Below are 25,232 nucleotides of genomic sequence, written 5' to 3' on the forward strand. Positions count from 1 at the left end.
TGTGGGTACCCAACGCACATTAAAGACTTTTTTTTTCCCCAAATCAAAATCAGTGCAAAATGATGGCTGCTTGTACATTTGTTGTCTTTGCTGAAAACATACAGCAGCAGTGTCACAAGAATAACTATGCAACAGAGTGATCAACTTGTTCAGTTGAGCACTTAAAAAAAAAGGCTGACAAAGGTGAGGGTTTTTTCGTTGGGTCATTTTCAATTCAGAGACTTTACATTGTATACTCAACACTTCATTGTCATTCAATAAATACAGTACAGCAGAGCCCCAAATTATTAAAACCCTTGCCATATATTTTTTTGTGACTTTTTGGGGCGAATGTATCTTTCGCAGGAAATGATGAAAGAACGTGAGGAAAGAATTTGCAGCATTACGAGCTGAGTCATGTTACGATAGCTGTGTGGTACACATTTCCTTTGTGACCCACAGAGCTTCATTTAAGCATACGCGTGAGAGTCAAGTAGTTTAGTCTGTAGTTGCTGCATCCAAACCTACAAGCGGCCCTTGTTGCAAGGATGCAAGCTAACTGGTGGAGCTTTGCACTTGGATTGCTCTTTTACTGTGAGGTGAATACCTGGTCAGGTGAGGGAACGTTTTGGGTTGTTTCGTTATTAAAGATAGTCATTTTCTGGCAAGTTAATGTTTTCACTTAGCATAAAAATTAAATGTTAACATTGTCAAATTTCTTCATTCAATATGTGATTTATATGTAAATTGATTACTTTTGTTTGTTGGTAAAAGGTAGACCTACATCAACTGTTGTATTTTCCGGTTTGTTTGTTTTCAGGGCCAATACCGATTAGTAGTCCAGGACGCTCACAACTGATATTTGGAGCTGATACTCATTTTCAACATAGGGGGGTGAGGGGGGGTCATACTGTCAAAATGAAAAATAAATAAATACAAATTCCAACTGGTAATTTTGTTGAAATGTCTTAAAACTTTTTTATTGAACCTATTAAGATTAGAAAAATATTAGATTTTTTTTATTTGGGATGTTCAATTAAAAAAAAAAAACGTTTCAGAGATACCAAGTAAGAGATTTAAACTCTTGAGTAGTTAACAATACCAACACCATATATATAGCATTTTCCTAAGAGCTGCCCTATGGAGGAATTTGGCCCAAAATATCTTTACAATAACCTTTTTTTTTTACCATTTATGTCTGAAACACTTTGTAATTAGTAGATCAACACCTTAGCTGTTCTCAATGGGTATTCCTGTAAGCCTCTGGCCAATAGTTTTCAAGCAAAACTGAATTTGGGTTTGAATTTCCTGCCCTCTGTCTGCGGATGTGACGTCAAGTGTGCATTGTGTACGTGAAAAGAAAGTGTGCAGTTTCATTTTTCAGCCACGTGGCATAGCGATTCAAAATTTAATTTCCTGCATTCAGCAGCTTTAAAATTGCATACAATTAATAGCAATTGTCTATTCTTCTGATTTCAAATTTGTAGTTGCTGATTGTAAAACAGCCAAAGAAAAATCGTTGTACTGATACTTTGAAACAAGACCTGGAATAGGCCTGATACTCAAAATTGTAAGATGTAGTTCAAGGAGCTTTTAGGGTCATTAGTACGTCTTAAAAAGTTACATGAAAAGTTAAAAAACAGCATAGTAGTAGCAAAGTAGCTACTCACAGACTTATTTGTACAACTGTATTTCGTACATGGAAGCATTTTTGCCGTAGAGGTTGTATTCAAGTAGCCTTGTGTGGCAACATAAGATGGCCGCCGGTGGCGTCATGTCTCCTAACGGCGATTAAGCGGCAATGACAGTCCATTCATATGTATAGTAAGTCCGTGATGGCATCAGTTGCTCAGGGCTCAGGTAACAACCAATCACAGCTGTGCTTCAGAAAACAGGTGAACCGTGATTGGTCATTATCAAGTTTTGATATTACACCCTTTTATGTACAGTCAATTTTACTGTACAAGCAGGCATCCATGGCAATCACGGCCTGTCACGTGTGGCTTAGGTGAAAAGGAACTGTAAATATAGCCTAAACTGTCATTAAAAAAAAACCATACAAATAAATATCTCCTTTGCAGTATTACAGGATCCTCCACACACATCAGTTGCAAGTGTCGACTCCTTCTCTGAGATAACATGCTCCACTACGTTATCCAATCCAGTGGGAGTCTATCTAAACAGACATTTTCACGGCCAAAGAAATGTGCTGTACCTGTCCTTGAGTAGAGGTTTGTTTAGCAAGACGACAACATCTGCAGAATTCGACGGCCGAATTCACATCACCCATTTCCGCCACACCATCAAAGGCCACGGCTTCACTATCAAGGTTTTTCCACTGAAGCTAGAAGACACCAGCTTGTATTACTGCAAATGGCTCTTCCTCAGATTGGATGATTTCGCGGAGGAAAGCCTTCTCAGCAATGAGACCCTTATCATTGTCAGAGGTACAAAAGTTGTTTTCAAACAATAATTAGTTTGTCGTTTCAAGTTAATAAATCCAACACTTTTCCCTCACAGATGTCAAACAATGCAGCAATGTTTTGGATAACACCTTGATTGTTTTAATTGTGACATTATTAAGTGTCCCAATGGTTGCAGGAGCAGTGATTATGCGATACAAAATAAGTTGAATTATTACCATGAAGTGTTTTGGTTGTTTGCGGTATAATAATGCAATTTTAACTGGATGTGTTTTCTTTGTGCTCCTGTAGTTTAAAAAGCACTTCAGACCAAAAAGTTCAAAAGCGACCAGAACTAATAGGACTAACAAGATACATGATCAGCTGCAACCCAGGGAGCATCATTGTCCATGCACTGAAAATGCTGTATACTTCAGATACATGAGTTATTTGGGGGGCCTTCATGAGTAGACGCTTGAGGTTAGCAGGAGGTCATTCTGCATCTTGCACAAAGAAACATGCCCTGCAAATATGTCAACACATCTCTTTTGCTTGCTTGCATTTTGCAGTCTTGTACATGTTTGAGCTACCACATCCTGGCTTGTATGTCTGGTATGTCACGTGTGAAATTTTAACATGAAAATTACCAGCGCAAGCGTTCTTTAGTTATTCAACTTAAACCACTGTGACTACAGACCACATTAAATAAATAAAATGTTCACATCTTTGCTGTTGAACCTCAAATTTCTTGGTAGAAATGTGCAAATTAAACCAAGAAAGAGAAAGATCCTGAGTGTGTATATCACAATGACACTTTAGCCATGAATGTTTGTTATCAACGTTAAAATGTTGTGGATTTGGGGGGGGGGGGGGGGGGTACAGTATGGACAATTCTGAACATCCAGACATTTATAATATTTCCGCAATGCAAGCTTCTCATTACACGATGAAAACAAATGGCGTATTTTATTGCTTTTGCCTGTGACTAGCATACAAACCAGGCAGATTGTTAGAGTAGTCAAACGATATTTCATCACATTTTGAAATCAAAATAATTCTCACAAATCAAATTACAACGATCCAAAGTCCAATGCTTTTCAATGAACGGTGAGCTTCCTTTCACTGAGCAAAACCGCTATTGTGATGTAAACGTAAAATAAAGTTAAAAAATATATAGTACATACAAATTAGTCAATAAAACGGCCATTAAATATTACACAGGTGGCATGTAATAAATAAATACAATTTTACAATTTCAAAATAGATTTTTTTTTGTACTTTAAACTAAAATACATATTTAACAGCAACACCGTTAACTATAAATAATGCATTTCAACGAATGATCACCATTTTAATTGTTGATTTTAACTTATTTTGTATTTTTTTCTTAGCAGAATCAACCTACACGGGTGAATGGTAACGCAAGAAAAGTTAGAATCCCCAACATTATTTCTTAGTTTTATTTCAACAGTTCATTAAAATAGTCCAGGGGGAACCTCTGTGCTTTTTCTGTCGGACTACTTTTGTTGCTACACATCATGGAAGCGCAAGATAACTAGATGCTGCTTTCATAATGTAACAGACTAAGTTAATAAGTGTTTCAATAAAACATTGCGTCGCTGTGCTCTATCTACATCATTAACCAAGTAGAGGAGGAAACCGACCACGTTCCCCCCCCCTTGGCTTTTGCTCTCGGTCCCTTTCGTCTGTCCAAAGCAGAGGGGGCTGCTCTGAGGATTTACCTACCTGGAATACTTGAGACAGCCACACCGTTTATCTCAAGACAGTAAAATCCAAAATGCCTGGCATGAAAAATATTTTTAGCGGTTTCACATTGTGGACGTGGAGAAGGAGTAGATGGATAAATCGACGCGGTGAGTCACTTTTATCTAATTATTATTATTAGCTTTCGAACTTAGCTGCTGTCCATTTCTTAGCGTTTTTGTGAAATGATAAATTGTGACAAGGTATTTTTTTGTATTGCCTGTAGGAGAGGCAGCATTTTCCTCATGTAGGCCAAAGGTGTGTGTTGTTGGGAGTGGACCAGCAGGATTCTACACAGCACAGCACTTGATCAAGGTAAACACACATACTTCACTTTTTCATGACGTCACAGCCGTCACACATACTGCAGGGTGGCAAAATCTGGTTCTCATAGTCAATTTACCATTACATGTAATTTCACAAAGGTAGATTGATTATGTAAACACTAGATTAAGTGGCTTAAATGGTAATTTTTAGCTCTAAATGACTACCACCTAGCTTGACTTTCAGTCAGAAAGATACAGTGCGAGCCGACTTGAACCTGTTGACCCTTTGCCACATTTCAGGCTTCAAACCTAAAGAAAGATATAAAATATCACACAGCTGGACTCTATTTATCATCACCAGTCATTTAGGTGAGAAATCATCAGGGAACTTCTGGAGTCCGTTGTCTGCACTGAGAGAAAAGGGGGGTGAATGATTCAGCATGTCCTACTTTTTGTTTGTTTGTTTCTTACTGTTAAAAAAAAAATCATATAAGTTTCGTTTAATTCCCGATTGTGTTCCACTTAACGTTCAAGGGATGCTAATACTTTTGCAAGACACTGTATCTGTGGGGCAACCCCAAACACCAAGTTTTTCAGTTATCTGAAACATTTAAGTGAGATAAATTTGTCAGGGGAAAAAAATCTGATGCAAGGTAGGGGCAGATACTTTTTCAAAGCACGGTGTGATTAGATCTTTGCTTTTCCTCCCAGGCCCGTCAAGATGTTGAAGTGGACATTTACGAGCAACTACCCGTCCCTTTTGGCCTTGTCAGGTTTGGGGTTGCTCCTGATCATCCAGAAGTGAAGGTGAACCCTAAAGGAAATTATGCATAGCAGTTTATTGGCCCTTTTTTCTGAGACATGATTTGGTCAAAATACCTCAAGGATAATGTACAATATTTTTGAAACATTACAAAATTGGGGTTAACATTTAGATAATGTTTAAGAAAAATATTAACTTGATTTGTTTTTTGTTTTTCTTGTTTTACTGAAATCTCAGAACGTCATCAACACGTTCACGCAGACGGCCAAACATGCACGCTGTAGTTTCTATGGAAACGTGAACATTGGGAAGGATGTGAGCGTTCAAGAGCTGCAGCAAGCGTACCATGCAGTAATACTGGTAAGATGCTTACATTCAAAACTAGCTATGAGCAAGCAATATTTTCCTAATGTATTTTATGTGTTATAATAGAGCTACGGGGCAGAGGGAAACAGGAGGATGGGGATACCCGGAGAAGACCTGGCTGGTGTGCATTCCGCCAAAGACTTTGTAGGCTGGTACAATGGACTGCCAAGCTGTCGAGAGGTATGTCTCTTCATAAAGCTTCTTTCTCCTCCTTTTGCTTCTTTACCTTCAGTTTGTAAACAATGTTCTTTTCCCATTCAGCTGAGCCCGGACCTGAGTTGTGAAACAGCAGTCATTCTGGGACAAGGCAATGTGGCTTTGGACATAGCACGGATATTACTGTCGCCGGCGGACATTTTAAAGGTACGTGGATGGCTAACCAACTTGGAATCCCGTTTTCCTGCTGTTGTTGCAAATGTAAACATGGTTATCTGCAGAAAACCGACATCACTCAACCTGCCCTTGAAGCGCTGATGGGGAGCAAGGTCCGTAGGGTGCTGATAGTCGGCAGGAGGGGACCCATGCAGGTTGCGTGCACTATCAAGGTCTGTGAGTATCAGATAACTACTACAACTGATGAGGATGTAATGAAAATAATACAAATAATCAAATCGCTACCTGTGCATGATGAAAGGCTACAATTGAGACAGATGTGACATTTATATTAAATGTAGTGATAGGAAAATTAAACTTTATGAAGAACTTGCGATTTTTTTTTTTACTCCTCGAGATGGTGCTCTTGGTTTAAATAAAAAGGCTAGTGGAATGGAAATTAATTAAATTTCCACTGCATCTTTAAAGCTGCAATATGGAACTGTTGTGGTCAGTATTTTTTAGCAAGTGGAAAAAAATAAAAGCAGTCACAAGTATGTGCTGCTTTGAAGACCCCCTTTTTCTTTTATTACTCAATTCCTTAGACCCCTGTATTAGATTTGGCAGAGGCATCTTTTGTTGAATTATAGTTATAATATTTAAATAAAAAAATATACAAGTTTCCTCCTGTAAACATCATCAAGCATATCATTCATACATGTATTTAAGGCATGTTGTGAAATGTCTGAAGTCCTCTTGTTTATGTTTTAACAAATTTAAAACACCTTAAATCATGCTGTTTCTACTAAGTACTGTTTCAAATATTCTCTAATTTTGATACTTTAAATGTATAGGATCGTATGCCAACAAACGTTTTGGCAATATGGCGGCCTATCGGCTATTCAGTCATATATTCAGATCAGTGACTGGAAATGACTCAGAACTCAGAACACCTCACCGACTGTACAATCATGAGTCTCCACCCCCAAAACCAGATATCTGATCCAGTACCAACTTTGACCTGTGAGAGGCAGCAAGGACATCTATACACCGTCAGAAAAAACAAATGTGAAAAAAATCGTTGTAGAAAAAGAAACACAAGAAGCAAGGTTGACATTCACACATGCATATTTTATTGTGATTAATGCAGGAGCTTCGAGAAATGGTGAAGCTACCAGGCACCAGACCTGAGATGCTGCCAGGTGATTTTGTGGGTGTCCCTGAGGCTCTTCCAGGTGAGAAGTCATTGAAATAATTTCAAGGGATCCTTTTTATTATGCACTCACTTGTCTCTTTCATTGGCTACATCTACATCTATCTTTAAAGACTTGCCTCCTGCCTGCCTCTTATGTTCTGTAGTTAAAAAGTTGTCTTGTGTATGTGAGAAAGAGAAGTTGCCCCCCGTTATTTGTCCTTGTTCCACTGACCTTGCCAGAGAAATAACAACAGGGCTGAGTAATAGTGTGTTGCTTAGGGGGTGATAACTTTCTCAGCTTGCACACCCCTACAGGAAATGAAGATTTGTTGGTGTGACTCACACACGTCCCTGTCTTAACATTGCATCAATACGTTGCATTTGTCTTTTTCCCATCGCTCAAGATAATACCACAAAAAGGGCTGAATACAAATGCACACCACACTTTTCAGATTTATATTTAAGATTTTAGATCGTTTTAATTCCACTTAACAATTGTGTGCTTATGTATGACTGTTTTTGTAAACAATCCATTTACAAGGCCATTTTCAATTACCCAAATAGAAGTGTAAGTGTCTTTGCCATTTCAGATTTACCAAGACCAAGAAAACGTCTCACAGAGTTGATGTTAAAGACAGCCGTCGAGCTTCCAGCGGAAGAGGAGCGTGAAAGAAGAAGCAAATCCTCGCGTAGTTGGGGACTTCGATTCTTCCGGAGCCCCGTCCTGGTCCTTCCCAATCCCGACGGCACCAGGACAGCCGCTATCCGACTGGCAGTCAACAAGCTGGAGGTAGATTTTGAGACATTGATTGCTAAATTGACATGTTGTATTTTATTTGTCTGCCTGCATGTAACCAGGGTTCAGGTGAGGCTGCTCGTGCGGTGCTCACTGACGAGGTAGAGGATGTGACCTGTGGCCTTGTCATTAGCAGCATTGGCTACAAGAGCCTCGCCATTGACCCGTCGGTACCGTTTGACTCTGGCAAAGCGATAGTCCCGAACCAAATGGGCCGCGTTCAACAAGCTCCAGGTACCCAAAAAGAAAACAGCACAAATCTGGTATAAGTAAACATTTGTCAACACTGTTGCTTCCTTTTTAGGTCTATACTGTAGCGGGTGGCTTAAGACAGGCCCAACTGGTGTGATCGCCACCACTCTGAATAATAGTTTTGACACTGCAAGATCCCTAATGGAAGACATGGATTCAGGGGACTTGGACATGTCTGCTGCTAAGTCTGGGGCACTAAGTATTAGAACTCTACTTGAAAAAAGAGGTACCTTCCTGCTGCTTTGATTTCAAAGTTGTAATACATGAGAAAACACTTAATACAATAAATACTAAGAACTGTTTTTTTTTTTTTTGCTTTACTAGATTAATTGGGTGGGTTAAAACTGCACATTGTATATATTATGTGATTGCTCAAAGTCCATTGTTTGGTCATCTCCCAAAGGAGTAAAGCCTGTGACCTTCTCGGATTGGGAAAAGATCGACAGTATGGAGGTGAAGAGGGGAGAATCAATTGGAAAACCGAGAGAAAAACTGCTGACTGTGGAAAATATGCTTCAGGTGGCATGGGCTTGATCATCATGGGAAATATCTCAATAAAAGTCTGTGTGTGTGTGTGAGAGATGGGGGCATTAATGTAGAAAATGTGTATTATGACAATATCTTACATTAAATGAATTTTATATAATGCAGTGAGCTCCAATGTTTTAAAAATAAATATAATTTACCATTACATTGTCTTCATTGTTTCTTATGTACTTGTATATGTCTTCATCCATCCATTTTCTTAACCGCTTGTCCTCACAAGGGTCGCGGGGGGGCGCTGGAGCCTATCCCAGCTGGCTTCAGGCAGTACACCATGAACTGGTTGCCAGCCAATCGCAGTTGTATATGTCTTGAAATACAATATTCTGATGGGGGAGCCATTTTGCCACTTGCTGTCCACTGAAAATGACATCACAGTGCATAAATGCTCAACTTGTGAATGTCACATGACTAAATTCAGAAAACAGGTGAGCTGTGATGTCATTTAAACATGTTTTGGGTTTTGACTCAGCATTTTATGGCATTTGCTGTTTTTATTTTATTACTGCATTGTTTTAACTGTCTTTGTTATTGTATGACGAATTTTGACTCCATGTACAGCACTTTGTATGCGCCAATGGTTGTTTTAAACTTCTCTATAAATAAAGTTTAGTTGAATTTAAAATACTTGGCAATATAATACAATCCTTTCATTGTATTGTCTAAATGTACTTTTTGAAATATAAACTACTCACGTGCCCGCCATGATGTCCTAAAAAATTATTTAGTTGCAATTAACACCCATTTTTTGTGGTTTAAGTACTGTATATTCAAGAATATAAAAAGGTCTAAAATTGAAAGCCGTAACGTTCACCGGTAGATGGCAGTAGTCCGCCAAAATGCCGGAAATTGTCGGAGAAGGAGAAAACAACAACTACGGCGCCGACTACCACGCTTGAAAAACAGTTCAAAGGTGTGAAACATTTCATGGTTTAGTGACCTAATATGTATATCTACTTCTGCCGTTAAGAATAAAGCAATACTATGTTACCACAAATGCAATTATTTTGGCCATTTCGTTTTACAGGTAAACCTAGCAAGTCCAAGTGATTCGCCCTGGTTGAAGTCAAGCTGCAAAGCTAACAATACTACGTTCAGGTATTTATTCCTTTCAGGAATATTTTTGTGCGTAATAAAAGTGAATTTATTTCACTGAACAATTCAACTTTTCCCTGCAGTGGTTTACGTTAGTTGGGTACGTTCTCGGCTTTGATTTGGTCCGTAATAGAAGATGTATCGACCCAAACCAACATTGAAAGATCGGCAGCATCTGTATAAACTCATCATAAGCCAGCTACTCTACGATGGATACACCAACATCGCCAACAGTTTGGTCAATGAAATTAAACCTCAAAACGTGGTTACACCATCAGAACAGCTTGTACAGCTGGTAAAACTTGGTAAGTTGTTTCTCGATATTTTATTAAGCTGATGTTTTTTGTTGTATGTCCGCTAATGATCAGATATTTCCTTTGTGTTACAGGTATGGAGAACGATGACAGTGCTGTGCAGTATGCCATTGGACGCTCTGATACAGTAGCGCCTGGTGTGGGAATTGATCTGGAATTTGATGCCGATGTCCAGACAATGTCTCCAGAAGCATCTGAGTATGAGACATGCTACGTTACCTCCCATAAGGGACCCTGTCGCATTGCCACATATAGTCGGGATGGCCAGCTCATCGCCACAGGCTCTGCTGATGCTTCCATAAAGATACTGGACACTGAGCGTATGCTGGCTAAAAGTGCTATGCCTATTGAGGTAAAGCAGGTAGCACAAGCTAGCGCATGTTAAGAAAGTCTTAATGGTTTTTTTTTTCTTTCTTACAGATTATGATGAATGAAACAGCTCAGCAAAACATGGAAAATCACCCTGTGATTCGAACACTGTATGACCACGTCGATGAAGTCACCTGCCTGGCATTTCACCCAACTGAACAAATCCTTGCCTCTGGCGCAAGAGATTACACCCTCAAACTTTTTGACTACTCAAAGCCCTCAGCAAAACGAGCCTTTAAATACGTACAGGTCAGACAAAAACATTTCCTCTTAAAGATGTTCTTACTCAAAATGAGTGTGTTATTTTTTTAGTTAATTTAAAGTTCCTTTAATGCCACAAAAAAAAATTATCACGCGATTAATGGCCGCCCCTTACTTGGAAAGCATGTACTGGGGGAATTCCAGTCCCAACGCAGCAGACTCGTCCATGTCAAAATTTAGCAGTAATAAATTTAATAAAACTGCATACATTTGATTTGGGGTCAAGTTGTATTTTACAATTTTAAAAATGTGCAGAATTTCACAAGTTACTTCATGTTAAAGATTGGATAGCTCTTAATATGAAAAGAAAAATGCATTTTACAAATGCAATTATGCCGTCTAGTGGCAGAATTATGACCAACACAAATCAATATCACACATTTTTTTCCCCCAGTACAACTTAATTACATTTTATGAATTATGAAATTGTGTAAAATATTTTATTGAACTATTTATTGTACATTTAGAACAAATATAAAGTATGCGATTAATCGTGAAAAAAAACTATTGAAATAATGTGATTAATTACGATAAAAAAAAAAAGTCGCCTGACACGCCTCGTGCTTACCGGACATTTTGACACCACTTTTGTTGCCCAACAATATTTTTGTATGCCTCTGAACCAACATATTAGTTTAATTTCCTGACATTGTTTTTATTTTAAACAAATCACTCTCCCCTTTAGGAGGCAGAAATGCTGCGTTCCATCTCGTTTCATCCATCTGGAGACTTCCTTCTCGTTGGAACACAGCACCCCACCTTGCGTCTTTATGATGTCAACACCTTTCAATGTTTTGTGTCCTGCAACCCCGGGGACCAGCACACAGACACCATTAGCGGCGTTGGCTACAACCATTCAGCCAACAGTTACGTCAGCTGCAGCAAGGATGGCAGCATTAAACTGTGGGATGGCGTCTCCAATCGCTGTGTGACCACCTTTGACAAGGCTCATGATGGAGCAGAGGTGTGCTCAGCCGTCTTTACAAAGAACTCCAAGTACATCCTTTCCAGTGGGAAAGATTCAGTGGTCAAATTGTGGGAAATTTCAACAGGCCGAATGTTGGTGAAATACACAGGTGAAGATGATGTGTGATTTTTAACATTTGTTTAATAGTTTAAACTCCACAGCCTACCCCCACAGAAAATGTTTGCATTTTCAATTATGTAAAAAAAAACAACTTCATCATCTCAAATGTGTTTGGCGTTGCAGGCGCCGGCCTGAGCGGTCGTCAGATGCATCGCACGCAGGGCGTGTTCAACCACACGGAGGACTACATTCTTCTTCCTGACGAGCGCACCATCAGCCTGTGCTGCTGGGATTCGCGTACAGCGGAGAGGAAAAACCTGCTTTCTCTGGGACACAACAACATAGTCCGCTGCATTGTCCACTCTCCCACCAATCCTGGTTTCATGACTTGCAGTGATGACTTCAGGGCCCGTTTCTGGTACCGGCGCAACACCACAGATTGACCTCTCCCGCCACATCATTTTAGAAACGAAGGACTGTTGTGGAATCTTTAAGTTGGATTAGTTTGAGTCATTTTGATGTGTTTTTTTTTTTGCTTAGGAATCACAGCCTCTTTTTCAATGTTACTATTTTGTCAAAATTATCCGAGTCATGCAAAACACGATTTTTTTTGGTTGCTGTTGTAATATTAGTTGGGGGGGTTGTTTTTTTACTTGAACATTGTCGTTTCTTTGTATAGATTAAAAAAAAACAGAAAAACTTAACGTTGACTGTGGTTATTAATAGACACTGCACCAGTCCACCATGCTACTTAGATAGCTACTTAATCTGAAATGCATTGTAAAGGTCCTAGTTGTTTATAGAGTTAACTTTATACATGAGCTGACCTCCAATGTATGATTGGATATAAATTATGAAACATGTACATGATATACAGTGACAGGACGTACGATCAGGGTAGGCACTGCCTTCCACAGGCTAAAATGAAAGTTGAAACCGTTTGGCTTTTTCTATTTATTTTAATTATTTCTTTCCTTTCAGAAAGCCTACACTACATTATAGGTTTAAAAGTGACAACATTTGGTGATTTTCATACCTCAATTAAAAATGACTCATTACTTCATCTGGCCTGCAGGCACAAATGCTGCAAAAATTATCCTCCTGAAGGCACACCGCTACTGTGCTTTTCCCAGCCCTGTCTGCGGTGTGTTCCCGCGAATGCGTAGTCACTTTCCCAGTAGAAAAGTATTTTACGCAAATAGGCAGATCGCTACGCAGCCTTTTTACGTCGCTGTATTATTCCTATGCAAATGTACGTTTGCACAGTGCATTCGTGAATTCAAAACGCACTTAGTGTACAGCAAGGCGGTAAGATGAAGCCACTCTGGAGAATATGAAACTATTTTCATGCCTTTCTTTTGAGGGAAAACATCATCTTTTGAAGGATGGGAGACCAATGCCTGAGCTAACGGATCTTCTGCAAACTAAGGGATAAAGAATTATTTGTACTTTTCACAAAGAATGGTACAAAAGGACTTTGTGGATGTGCTTCGATTAGCTGGCTGTTACACTTTACATGATGCTAGCTTGATTTTGTGAGGAATTAGGGTGTTTTACAGGGAGATATTCACTTTATTACATTCTTTCCAGGCGGGTTTGAAATTGTCAGTTTTTCATTGTGCGGCAAATGGGAGGCGGAGTGCACTGTGGCTGGCAGAGCGCACCGGCTGTGACGGTGGCCCAGAACTTTAGCTGAGTGGCATGTTGAGCTGCCGCACTGGAGGCGATGGTTACGAACCCCGTAAGAAGTAATAAAAAATTGCGGAGTTAAAAAAAAAAATAGAGTAAGACTTCAAAAGAGAGTAATGTTTTTTTGTTTTATTTTCTACCCATACAGAGGAGGCATATGTTAAAATAGTTTGAATGTATGGCATCTTGTATCTGAGTATCAAGTACCTCGAGGTCAGGTTGAGTGTCCTCTTTTTTGGGGGGAAATGAAAATATGGTCACCCAAGGATACGTTGTACACTCGCCTGCCGACACAAATTTGTAATTGCCGTGTACGTTTCAATTTGCGCCTGCCGACCCAAACCTAGAGCTCACTGCACGTCACTGATCATATACGACTTTACTAAAATAACTCAAGCTTTTGTTTAGACGTGTAATGATTAAATCAGTGTTTTTCAAATGCAGTTGAGCCAAGGCACTTATTTGACATAAACAATAAAATATTAAGACAGTACGAGTATTGAAATAATTATTTTCTCAATTTAGTCGTAAGTGTACCTACTTGTGAAATCTTGGCCTATTTTAGTTAAGCGGGAAGTCAAACCCCCAAAAATCCTTACAATAATATGTTCTATGCGGTCTCGCTAGTCTAAACTCTAAACATGGATTAATGTTGCGTTTGAGGAATATGTGTTAAGCCGCAAAATCCACCCATTTTTATCCATCTCAGGGAGATGCTATTTACTAGTGATGGGAAAACGAAGCTTCATGAAGCACTTGTGATATTTGACTCCCCTAGATGGTGCTCTTGGTTTAAATATGAAGGCTAGTGCAAAGGAAATTGATTACATTTCCACTGCATCTTTCAACCAAGAGTGCCATCTAGGAGTCAAAAAATATCACAAGTGCTTCATGAAGCTTCATTTTCCCATCACTAGTACTATTACGTATACTATTTACTGCCCTCTTAAAATGACATCACACTTGTTCAGATCATGACCAATCATGGCTCATCTCTCTTTTGTGAAACCATGATTGATTGGTCATTAGCTGAGCAACTGCGATGTCATTTTATTTCAGTTGACAGCAAATGGCAAAATAGTTGCCCCGAGATGGAAAAAAAAAAAGGTTAATTTTGCCGCTTAACTAATATTCCACAATCGGAAGGTTAATTAGAATGCCGTGTTAAGACTAGTTGAGGCCCATATACACAACATATTATTGTAAAGAAAATGTGTGGGTTGGCTAACCCTTTAAACCCAAATTTGATACATTTTCAGGAAGCCGTGAGGTATTGCGTAGTTAAGTAAAAGTACAATTCTCAATCAACTGACCTTCCTTCTGTAGCAACGGATGTACAGCAATACTGTAATAGAATATTTAAAGTGAACACTGAAAGGTAAAGTATATAGACAAAAATAAAACATTAATTCTTGTACAAATTTGTTTTGGTTTAGACTTGTCTCAGGCAGTCACATTTCAATCCAACGGAACCAGGCAGTCGAGTGGCCAAACAACCAATTTTTCCCTCACCTTTATTTTGCAGCTTCAACACAATTCAAAGCCTGCTGAAGTAAAAAAAAAAAAAAAAAGTCAAGTCTTTATCATTACAAACAGAGATTTGATTATTAAAATGTCGTTACCTAGCACAGCTCCCTTTTTAAACCTGGCATTAGATTCATCTTGTGTAGCGCCAGCTGGAAAACAAAGGCCTCATTTCAGCACTTGCGGAAATTGCACTATATTAAAATGTCTTAAATCTGAAGTAAATCCAACCTAAGTATACTTCGTAAAAATTGCCCTGGCTGCTGTTTTATTGATTTACATAATAAAATGTCATCAATTATCTTTTATGCGGAGGTTGGTTCAGTGGTAACTCATCCGCACAATGGGATGAGAATAGGCATCCAGGCATCATGTTTTTGCAGGTCATTCTTTTTCCTCTTTAATACTTTGTCAAAACTTAAGATGCCCCGTCGCAAAATAAAGAAATTAAATAAAACAAAAAAGCCTTTGAAACATAGCCTACAGGTTTTTGATTAAATGTGATAGTACTAGGGGTTTCAAAGTATTTAGGTCATGTTAAGAGACAAAATTAAAAACAAAGTATCAGCAACAAAAAGCTCATTTGTACTTCTAAACCTTTGATGGGGTGGGGGGTTCAGTTTTTCTTTACCATGATATTATCTCTCTTATGGCGTTCATTACAATTACAGCCAATAGTTAATTTCCTTACTGGGGAGCTGGAAACACTGCTCTGTATGATTGCAATATTTTACAACTGGCCACCAGTTCGTTGTGGGGAGATGTTCCAAACGTTCCAAAAGATCAAATTGTTTTTGTGAATCAATAGTTTCAAATAATTTGATAATTTCAATGTTCCATTTTGGCCATCCCTAGAAACTAACATAAAATTTTAAACACCAAACAAACAAATTGTTACCCATTTACCTGTGTCCGTCAAGAGCACAGGCGCCAGCACAACCAGGAACCAACCAGCAGCCATCATTTCAGTGACAGTTGTGAAGAGCACAGACAACATAAGCTTTTATAGCAGGTGAAAGGTGACCACAGCTGCTGCTAATTGGCTATAATTAGCACCAGCGGTACCAATGAAACAGCTACATAAACTATATTAATAATCATAAAAAGTCTATCTAAATATTATGAACTTACACATCACATTTCAGTACACTGAGATATTTTTTTAATTTACATCACATTTAGTCCTTTTAAACCCATTGAATTACTAAATGATCTCACTCTTGACTTTGAGTCTATTGTGATGCAGACTGTATTTGTCCGATGTGTTTCTGGGAAGCAGGTGGATCGGAGCGGGGGTGGGGGGGAAATAATATCTCTCGGCTAGCCTGGGAACATCTTGGGATCCTGCTGAAGGGGCTAGCCGAGATGGCCGGGGAGAGGGAAGTCAGGGCTTCCTTGCTGGAGCTGCTGCACCTGCAACAAACACCAGATAAGCAGTAGATAATACATTTTATGGCCAGCCACTGAAGCAGAAATGGAGACCATGCAAGGACTTAGTCTTTTCAGTCATTAAGTTGTTAGGGTAGCAGTAAACAATGTTGGGACTTTCTAACTAAAACCAAAGTAGTTTTTTGCAAGGTCAGTGTTACTGACTTTACCACTGATTAGTCACTTCAAGTGAACAAACCACTCAGATGTTTCTACAGTTCATCAATTTTGGAGGCTACCCGACTGACTGCAAGTGTTTTGACTCACTCAAAAAAACAAGTTTGAAGAAAGTCGGACATAGGTAGTTGTATAAAACTTAATGCACTTCCATGCCTTTATTAATGTTGCAGCAACCAAGACAAGTGCACACATCAGCCTCCATACCATCACTCTCAATTTCCCAGCACTGGCGGGGTGGTCCTCCTGGCTCATGTTGCCGCTCCTGACTTAAGTATCTTCAAGAAAACCTTGCACAAATTTGTTTTGGTTTATGCTTGCCTTTCAATCCAACATGACTATTTCAATCAAACGGAACCAGGCAGTCCAATGGCCAAAACCCCATTTTTTCCCTCACCTTTATTTTGCAGCTTCATTACAGAATTCAAAGCATGCAGAAGTTCAAAAGCTCCCTCAAGTGAAACATTATTGGATTTCACATCTGTACTGTAAGTATTAGTTATCACAGAGATTTGATCAATCAAATGTTACCTAGCACAGCTTCCTTTTTAAGCCCAGCATTGGATTCATCTGATGTAGCATCAGCTGGAAAACAAAGACCTCCTTTTAGCATTTGGGGAAATAAACATTAATTGCAAACACAAAATTGATTAAAAACATATTGTGAACCACTACCTGTGTCCATCAACAGTGCACGCGCCAGCACAACCAAGAGCTAAAAAGCAGCCATCATTTCAGTGAGAGTTGTGATGAGCACAGACCGTATGTGCTTTTATAGCAGGTGCCTCTGGTGCTAATTATAGCCAATTAGCAGCAGCTGTGGTCACCTGTCACCTGCTCTAAAAGCTCATGCGGTCTGTGCTCTTCACAACTGTCACTGAAATGATGGCTGCTGGTTGGCTCTTGGTTGTGCTGGCGCATGCGCTCTTGATGGACACAGGTAAATGGGTAACAATTTGTATGTTTGTTTGGTGTTTAAAATTAACATTTATTTCTCCAAATGCTAAAATGAGGCCTTTGTTTTCCAGCTGGCGCTACACAAGATGAATCCAAAGCTGGGCTTAAAAAGGGAGCCGTGCTAGGTAACAACATTTGATTAATCAAATCTCTGTTTGTAAAAACTAAGACTTGTATTTTCTACAGATGTGACATCCAATGATGTTTCACTTGAGGAGGCTTTTGAACTTCTGCAGGCTTTGAATTCTGTGTTGAAGCTGCAAAATAAAGGTGAGGGTAAAAATGGCCATTAGACTGCTTGGTTCTGTTTATTTGAAATGGTCATGTTGGATTGAAATGTGACTGAGTCAAGTCTAAACCAAGCCAAATTTGTTTAACCATTAATGCATAAAACTAGCATGTGCAAAGTTTTCTTTGAGATACTAAAGTTAAGTGTTGGATAATGTTTCTCTAGTGCCCTGTTTTGTTTTTTAAAATCTGAACTTTAACTTTTTTTTATTTTTTATTTTTATTTTTTTAAAATTAATTTCAACTGGCAGTCAAGGATGACATGAGCCACGACGTGCCGGCCCACGACGTGCCGGCCCACAACATGAGCCACGACGTGCCGGCCCACAACATGAGCCACGACGTGCCGGCCCACAACATGAGCCACGACGTGCCGGCCCACAACATGAGCCACGACGTGCCGGCCCACAACATGAGCCACGACGTGCCGGCCCACAACATGAGCCACGACGTGCCGGCCCACAACATGAGCCACGACGTGCCGGCCCACAACATGAGCCACGACGTGCCGGCCCACAACATGAGCCACGACGTGCCGGCCCACAACATGAGCCACGACGTGCCGGCCCACAACATGAGCCACGACGTGCCGGCCCACAACATGAGCCACGACGTGCCGGCCCACAACATGAGCCACGACGTGCCGGCCCACAACATGAGCCACGACGTGCCGGCCCACAACATGAGCCACGACGTGCCGGCCCACAACATGAGCCACGACGTGCCGGCCCACAACATGAGCCACGACGTGCCGGCCCACAACATGAGCCACGACGTGCCGGCCCACAACATGAGCCACGACGTGCCGGCCCACAACATGAGCCACGACGTGCCGGCCCACAACATGAGCCACGACGTGCCGGCCCACAACATGAGCCACGACGTGCCGGCCCACAACATGAGCCACGACGTGCCGGCCCACAACATGAGCCACGACGTGCCGGCCCACAACATGAGCCACGACGTGCCGGCCCACAACATGAGCCACGACGTGCCGGCCCACAACATGAGCCACGACGTGCCGGCCCACAACATGAGCCACGACGTGCCGGCCCACAACATGAGCCACGACGTGCCGGCCCACAACATGAGCCACGACGTGCCGGCCCACAACATGAGCCACGACGTGCCGGCCCACAACATGAGCCACGACGTGCCGGCCCACAACATGAGCCACGACGTGCCGGCCCACAACATGAGCCACGACGTGCCGGCCCACAACATGAGCCACGACGTGCCGGCCCACAACATGAGCCACGACGTGCCGGCCCACAACATGAGCCACGACGTGCCGGCCCACAACATGAGCCACGACGTGCCGGCCCACAACATGAGCCACGACGTGCCGGCCCACAACATGAGCCACGACGTGCCGGCCCACAACATGAGCCACGACGTGCCGGCCCACAACATGAGCCACGACGTGCCGGCCCACAACATGAGCCACGACGTGCCGGCCCACAACATGAGCCACGACGTGCCGGCCCACAACATGAGCCACGACGTGCCGGCCCACAACATGAGCCACGACGTGCCGGCCCACAACATGAGCCACGACGTGCCGGCCCACAACATGAGCCACGACGTGCCGGCCCACAACATGAGCCACGACGTGCCGGCCCACAACATGAGCCACGACGTGCCGGCCCACAACATGAGCCACGACGTGCCGGCCCACAACATGAGCCACGACGTGCCGGCCCACAACATGAGCCACGACGTGCCGGCCCACAACATGAGCCACGACGTGCCGGCCCACAACATGAGCCACGACGTGCCGGCCCACAACATGAGCCACGACGTGCCGGCCCACAACATGAGCCACGACGTGCCGGCCCACAACATGAGCCACGACGTGCCGGCCCACAACATGAGCCACGACGTGCCGGCCCACAACATGAGCCACGACGTGCCGGCCCACAACATGAGCCACGACGTGCCGGCCCACAACATGAGCCACGACGTGCCGGCCCACAACATGAGCCACGACGTGCCGGCCCACAACATGAGCCACGACGTGCCGGCCCACAACATGAGCCACGACGTGCCGGCCCACAACATGAGCCACGACGTGCCGGCCCACAACATGAGCCACGACGTGCCGGCCCACAACATGAGCCACGACGTGCCGGCCCACAACATGAGCCACGACGTGCCGGCCCACAACATGAGCCACGACGTGCCGGCCCACAACATGAGCCACGACGTGCCGGCCCACAACATGAGCCACGACGTGCCGGCCCACAACATGAGCCACGACGTGCCGGCCCACAACATGAGCCACGACGTGCCGGCCCACAACATGAGCCACGACGTGCCGGCCCACAACATGAGCCACGACGTGCCGGCCCACAACATGAGCCACGACGTGCCGGCCCACAACATGAGCCACGACGTGCCGGCCCACAACATGAGCCACGACGTGCCGGCCCACAACATGAGCCACGACGTGCCGGCCCACAACATGAGCCACGACGTGCCGGCCCACAACATGAGCCACGACGTGCCGGCCCACAACATGAGCCACGACGTGCCGGCCCACAACATGAGCCACGACGTGCCGGCCCACAACATGAGCCACGACGTGCCGGCCCACAACATGAGCCACGACGTGCCGGCCCACAACATGAGCCACGACGTGCCGGCCCACAACATGAGCCACGACGTGCCGGCCCACAACATGAGCCACGACGTGCCGGCCCACAACATGAGCCACGACGTGCCGGCCCACAACATGAGCCACGACGTGCCGGCCCACAACATGAGCCACGACGTGCCGGCCCACAACATGAGCCACGACGTGCCGGCCCACAACATGAGCCACGACGTGCCGGCCCACAACATGAGCCACGACGTGCCGGCCCTCGTGTCAGTGAATATTTAATGTGTGTTCTTGTCAGATTTGCTGAAGCATTAAAGTCATGGAAGTGCTAGATTTCATGTAATTGATTGTCTTTCTTTTACTTCATAAAAGGGATGGTGGTACTTGTACAAATTCAAGTTGTGTACATTAACAAAACAAAAGGATCGTTTCAGAATTGAGGACAATTTAACTCCCATAAAATTTTAAATTACCCTTAAACGTATGAAATTACTTGTCCTGGCACTAACCTAATTTTAATCTTAATTTATTTTATTTATTCCTTTTGTATTTTGTTGATCTCATGACTGTGGCAACACTTGTTTAAAAAATTTCAAATATAGAATGAGAGTCCCGCAACATGTACGGAACCCAATAACCATAACATTTCTAGCATGGTAGAAGGCTATGAATCTGATATGGACTTGATATCAGTTTTCCAAAAGAACGGGTATAGAGTTAAATGTTCAATTGTGATAAAGTTTACATACACTTGTAGAGAACATGGCTGTCTGTAATTCCCTGTTATTTTTATAACTCTTTTTCTATGATAGTGATTGGGACACATAATACAGGTACTTTGTCATTAAAATAAAGTTGGTTTCTTTTAACTTGTGGGTTAAAAAGGGACCAAATCTGCTGGGTCAAAAATATACATACAGCAATATAAATTAGCAATATTGGTGACTTAGAAAGTTGTCAATAAAATGAAATTCAAAGCATAGCCCTTTACCCATGAATCCATTGATGGTGCTTTTCGGGGTTGGATCTGAGGGTTTTGGACTACCTGCCAGGGTGCAAAAGAGTTATCGCCTTCTCAACCTTGCAATCACACCACTTATTTATTTTGAAATGGAAAGATAACTCTTCTCCTATAGTACCACATTGGATTAAAGATGTACTTTTTCAGATTACAGACATTTACAACATTTTTATACTATCATGAAGGGCGGTACCACAAAGCCCCCAGGAAACAGACCACCCGGAGTTCACCGGACATGCGATAAGACTTCAAAGACATCATTCAAACACATTGACTTTAACCACAGACAATGGCCCATTGATGTGGAAATAGAGGTCCCCCAGTCATGACGGCACCTGGCAGAAATTGCGATAACACTCACAAAGCTCTACTGAGAAAATAAGGAAATTAAAACAAATATGACTAAATCTGGGCAGAAGACCCTCTTCAATTCCTCTTTCGGACTCAAAAGAGTCCGACACAAGCAGATAAACATTTCAGAGAAAAATCCCAGCGGGATATTCGTCCTCTTCGTCGGATGCCTCAACAGTGGGCTTCTTTGGGGGAGCGATAGACTCAACCATCATATAAGAAGACTCATTTTGTATATCCTGTTTTTCAATAGCAGTGGTAATAATTCTTTGGCAAAGGGAACAAATACATGGAATACAGCAACACCCGCATGTAGTTAGCAAAGCAGCAAATACAGCGATAGATATCAAAATACAGCAAACTAAGGTTTTATAGCGCCCGAACACATCCATCCAATTATCCCATACAGAAGTATCCACTCCTGAATGTTCTTTCATTTTCATATTGAGTGTACGCAGCCCTTCAATTGCAATAGTCAAACTTCCATCGGGCGCAGTGTTGTTAGGAATGAAGGTGCAACACTGATCTCCAAACATTGAGCAGACTCCGCCCTTCTCTGCCAACAACATATCTAGTGCAATTCGGTTTTGGAATAAAATCAAAGATGTGGCAGCCAGCTGGCCGTGTACAGCCTCAAAACCACTTTGAGTCCAATTTCCCAGCCTCTGTACGTTATAATGTACATAATTAATTCTGTCTACGTTTTTGTTAATGGTGCACCACCAGCAAATTGTAGATTCAAACCCTGAGAGTACTTGATCAACTAATTTGTACTCATCAGGCACACCTCTTGGTACTCCAATTGCATCAATGTAGGTGGGAACATTCTGCTCTTGCCAAGAGGACCGTTTGGCTCTTCGGAAAGAAGGGGGTATAACGGTTCCCAATTATCAATCAATTTCAAAAGGTTGTCAACAGAGGTGGGGTTGATTTGTACTGGCAGTAGGAGGGTGATGAGAGCACAATATCCTGTTCTATTCAAGGGCAGCTTATCAAATATTCTGTTATCGGCACACCACCACCATATGTCCCCTCTAGATTGAGGTTGGAACGTCTGTCCCACGTCTATTGTCGAAATGCATTGAGTGATGTGGTTTAGTTCTCCCAATTGTTCTCCTGTTCCTGACATTTTAATACATGAGAAATTACCATCTGCAACTTTGTTTGAAAATATTGGTTTGTTCTTCTGCCATTTTACTAGGGGATACACCTTGTCCCATTTAGAGCAATTGGCATTGGGGACAGTTTTATTCATAAGCTCCATTACACATTGATCCTCTATTTTAGCCGGGATTACTCGTAATAGAGGTCGTGGTCCTACGTATACCACACAGTTTTCGTTAGTGGCACGGGCCGCTTCTTCAGCCAACAGTAGCCAATTGTTACTGCTGCCGAACAACCCTGTCGTAACACGGAACCACTCATCTACACCATCGAGCGGTATGCTTACAGCTCTTACCCCGGTCACCTTCATGTAATTAGTCATTTTTGGTTGTTCTAAGTTACCCATAGTCTTATTGACACAAACCACAATGGGAAAATAGGGGTCGGATCCAGTGGACCATGTCCATAGCAGTATATAGAGTTGCATTAGGCGGTCGTATTTTGCCATCGGGAAGGGCAAAGGTCAATTCGAGTTGATCTCCTAGGTTACTCAGTGATACCCTTTTGCTAAAGAAAATAGCCTCCTCACTAGTTCCCGGTGGCCAGTGACTTCCGTCCTGGGTAGTTATAAAAGCACTCCAGTCTAGCCGTAAAACATGTCCTGTCAAATACCACCAGTATTCTACCCAGTCTTCCCCTTTATTCTGCACAGTGTTCCTAAATCCCTTCAAAGACCTAATGGGAATTTTAAAAGAGGTGTTCGTGTTTGGGGCCACCGTCACGGTTATTGAGTTATTATAAATCCAGGATATGAGCCAGGGAGTGTGTGGAGAATCAATACTTCGCTTTATACGATGTGTTGTCGTTACGTTCAAGGTTGTACTGAGCAGCTTCCAGAGATACCAGATTGGCATAAAAGTCAATATGAGAAAGGGTGTCGTGATGTAGCAGCAGATGGAGATGCGTTCCCACTTCGAAGCCATTTCGAGATGATGTTCTTGGGTTGCTGCTGGAGGGCGCTGTCATCTTCTTCGGGACCTTAGTGTAGACTACCTGGTCCCAGGATGAGTCACCGGGATTATTCTGCCCGTATACCGTGAACTCAACCTTTGTTGAATGATGTCAGTGGGAGCCGGCTTGCTTCTCGGTTGTTGTCGGGTGATTGCCTGGTGCAGGGACAATGGCTCCAGCCAGTGTCCTTGCCGGTCGGGTGGAGGAGATGTGATACCACGTATCACCTTTTCCGTGCAGGCGAACTGCAAAATATGTCCTCTCCGTCACCATGTGGGGTCCTGTCCACTTGGGCTTAGACCATTTTCATTTAATTACTTTCAACCATACATATTCACACTCATTTATTTCTGAAGGAGCATCTGGTTGTTTTTTTGTTAGCTGGGAGAAAGTAAATGTTAGTTGTTTGAGTTCTGGAGGCCCTGGAACGTGCATCTCTTCCAATGGAGCGGTTGGAGCCAGAAATGGTCTGTTGGTGTGAGTTTAGTGACATTCGCACATTCATTAATGCAACAGGAAGAGCTTGTAGCCAATTCAAATTTGATGAGGCCAGTGGTTTAGGCAATTTTTCTTTAATATTTCTATTCATTCGCTCAACCTGTCCTTGGAATTGGGGATGATACACTGAACCAAATGTGTGTTTTAGCAACCAATGATTTTTCTACCGCTTGTAAATGTTTGTTTTTGAAATGGGTTCCATTGTCTGATCTAATTTTTTTAGGGAACCCATGTGATGGTATGTAATGATTAATCAGATGTTTTATCACGATATTTGCTGTTTCAGATTTGCAGAGATATGCCTCTGGCAATCCTGAAAAGGAATCCACTATTACCAGCAAATATCTGTATCCTGACACTGGTTTTATCATGTCAGTGAAATCCATCGAAACCACCTGACCAGGAGCAGTCATGCCCAGATCGTGAGTGCCCTGGGGAGGTTTAGATGTAGGCATACTGTTATACCTGCTGCAAACACTGCAGTCCTGCAGTTCACTTTTAACAATTTGTCTCATGAAAGGATGCCACCAGGTGTGTAGTCGTCTCAGTGTTTCTTCTACACCAACATGGCATATTCCATGTGCTACAGAAATGAGATTTTTCAATTGTTTCAATTTATCTTCTTTCCGCCATATACCTGCTTCATCTTTTTGTCCCCCTTTGAACATCCACACACTCTTTTCTTCTGGACTTGCTTTTTCCTGCCACAACTTAACTGTTTCTGTGGTTACTTCTTGTCCTTCTCCTAATTCACTTTCGCTCACCATCAATTTTAATGTTGGGCTGTAGCCCGCCGCTTCCTTTGCCACTTTGTCTGGCGAATAATTTCCTACTGACACAAAATCATTCTTTTTTGAGTGTCCTTTACATTTGATCAC

General features: G+C 42.3%; 2 protein-coding genes and 1 pseudogene across 2 annotated transcripts; 2 read left to right on the forward strand and 1 right to left on the reverse strand.

Annotated features, from left to right (window-relative positions):
* The first annotated feature begins 3,907 nt into the window (after positions 1-3,907).
* Positions 3,908-8,786, forward strand: fdxr (ferredoxin reductase). The gene is made up of 12 exons (XM_086064472.1): positions 3,908-4,255; positions 4,372-4,460; positions 5,123-5,218; positions 5,412-5,534; positions 5,607-5,720; positions 5,802-5,903; positions 5,978-6,085; positions 7,003-7,087; positions 7,638-7,837; positions 7,906-8,077; positions 8,148-8,321; positions 8,499-8,786. The coding sequence occupies exons 1-12, from the start codon at positions 4,180-4,182 to the stop codon at positions 8,627-8,629; spliced, it is 1,470 nt and encodes a 489-aa protein (XP_085920598.1). The 5' UTR covers positions 3,908-4,179; the 3' UTR covers positions 8,630-8,786.
* Positions 8,787-9,462: 676 nt separating this feature from the next.
* On the forward strand, positions 9,463-12,408 carry cstf1 (cleavage stimulation factor, 3' pre-RNA, subunit 1). Its single transcript, XM_086064540.1, has 7 exons — positions 9,463-9,551; positions 9,666-9,736; positions 9,817-10,038; positions 10,122-10,399; positions 10,468-10,665; positions 11,363-11,753; positions 11,888-12,408. The coding sequence occupies exons 3-7, from the start codon at positions 9,870-9,872 to the stop codon at positions 12,145-12,147; spliced, it is 1,296 nt and encodes a 431-aa protein (XP_085920666.1). The 5' UTR covers positions 9,463-9,551; positions 9,666-9,736; positions 9,817-9,869; the 3' UTR covers positions 12,148-12,408.
* Positions 12,409-21,567: 9,159 nt separating this feature from the next.
* LOC147157095 (uncharacterized) lies at positions 21,568-23,828 on the reverse strand (annotated as a pseudogene).
* Positions 23,829-25,232: the final 1,404 nt, after the last annotated feature.

Source organism: Leptonotus elevatus, chromosome 20 (genome assembly GCF_054856555.1).
Source record: "Leptonotus elevatus isolate MCC_2025b chromosome 20, RoL_Lele_1.0, whole genome shotgun sequence".
Lineage (NCBI taxonomy): Eukaryota > Metazoa > Chordata > Actinopteri > Syngnathiformes > Syngnathidae > Leptonotus > Leptonotus elevatus.

Bases quoted from the DNA above. Each gene is read 5' to 3' on its own strand.
- cstf1 (XM_086064540.1), top strand. From the start codon at position 9,870: ATGTATCGACCCAAACCAACATTGAAAGATCGGCAGCATCTGTATAAA. The intron at 10,666-11,362 runs GTCAGACAAAAA...TCTCCCCTTTAG, and splicing joins GAGCCTTTAAATACGTACAG to GAGGCAGAAATGCTGCGTTC. The intron at 11,754-11,887 runs GTGAAGATGATG...TTGGCGTTGCAG, and splicing joins AATGTTGGTGAAATACACAG to GCGCCGGCCTGAGCGGTCGT.
- fdxr (XM_086064472.1), top strand. From the start codon at position 4,180: ATGCCTGGCATGAAAAATATTTTTAGCGGTTTCACATTGTGGACGTGG. The intron at 5,219-5,411 runs GTGAACCCTAAA...CTGAAATCTCAG, and splicing joins CTGATCATCCAGAAGTGAAG to AACGTCATCAACACGTTCAC. The intron at 6,086-7,002 runs GTCTGTGAGTAT...TGATTAATGCAG, and splicing joins AGGTTGCGTGCACTATCAAG to GAGCTTCGAGAAATGGTGAA.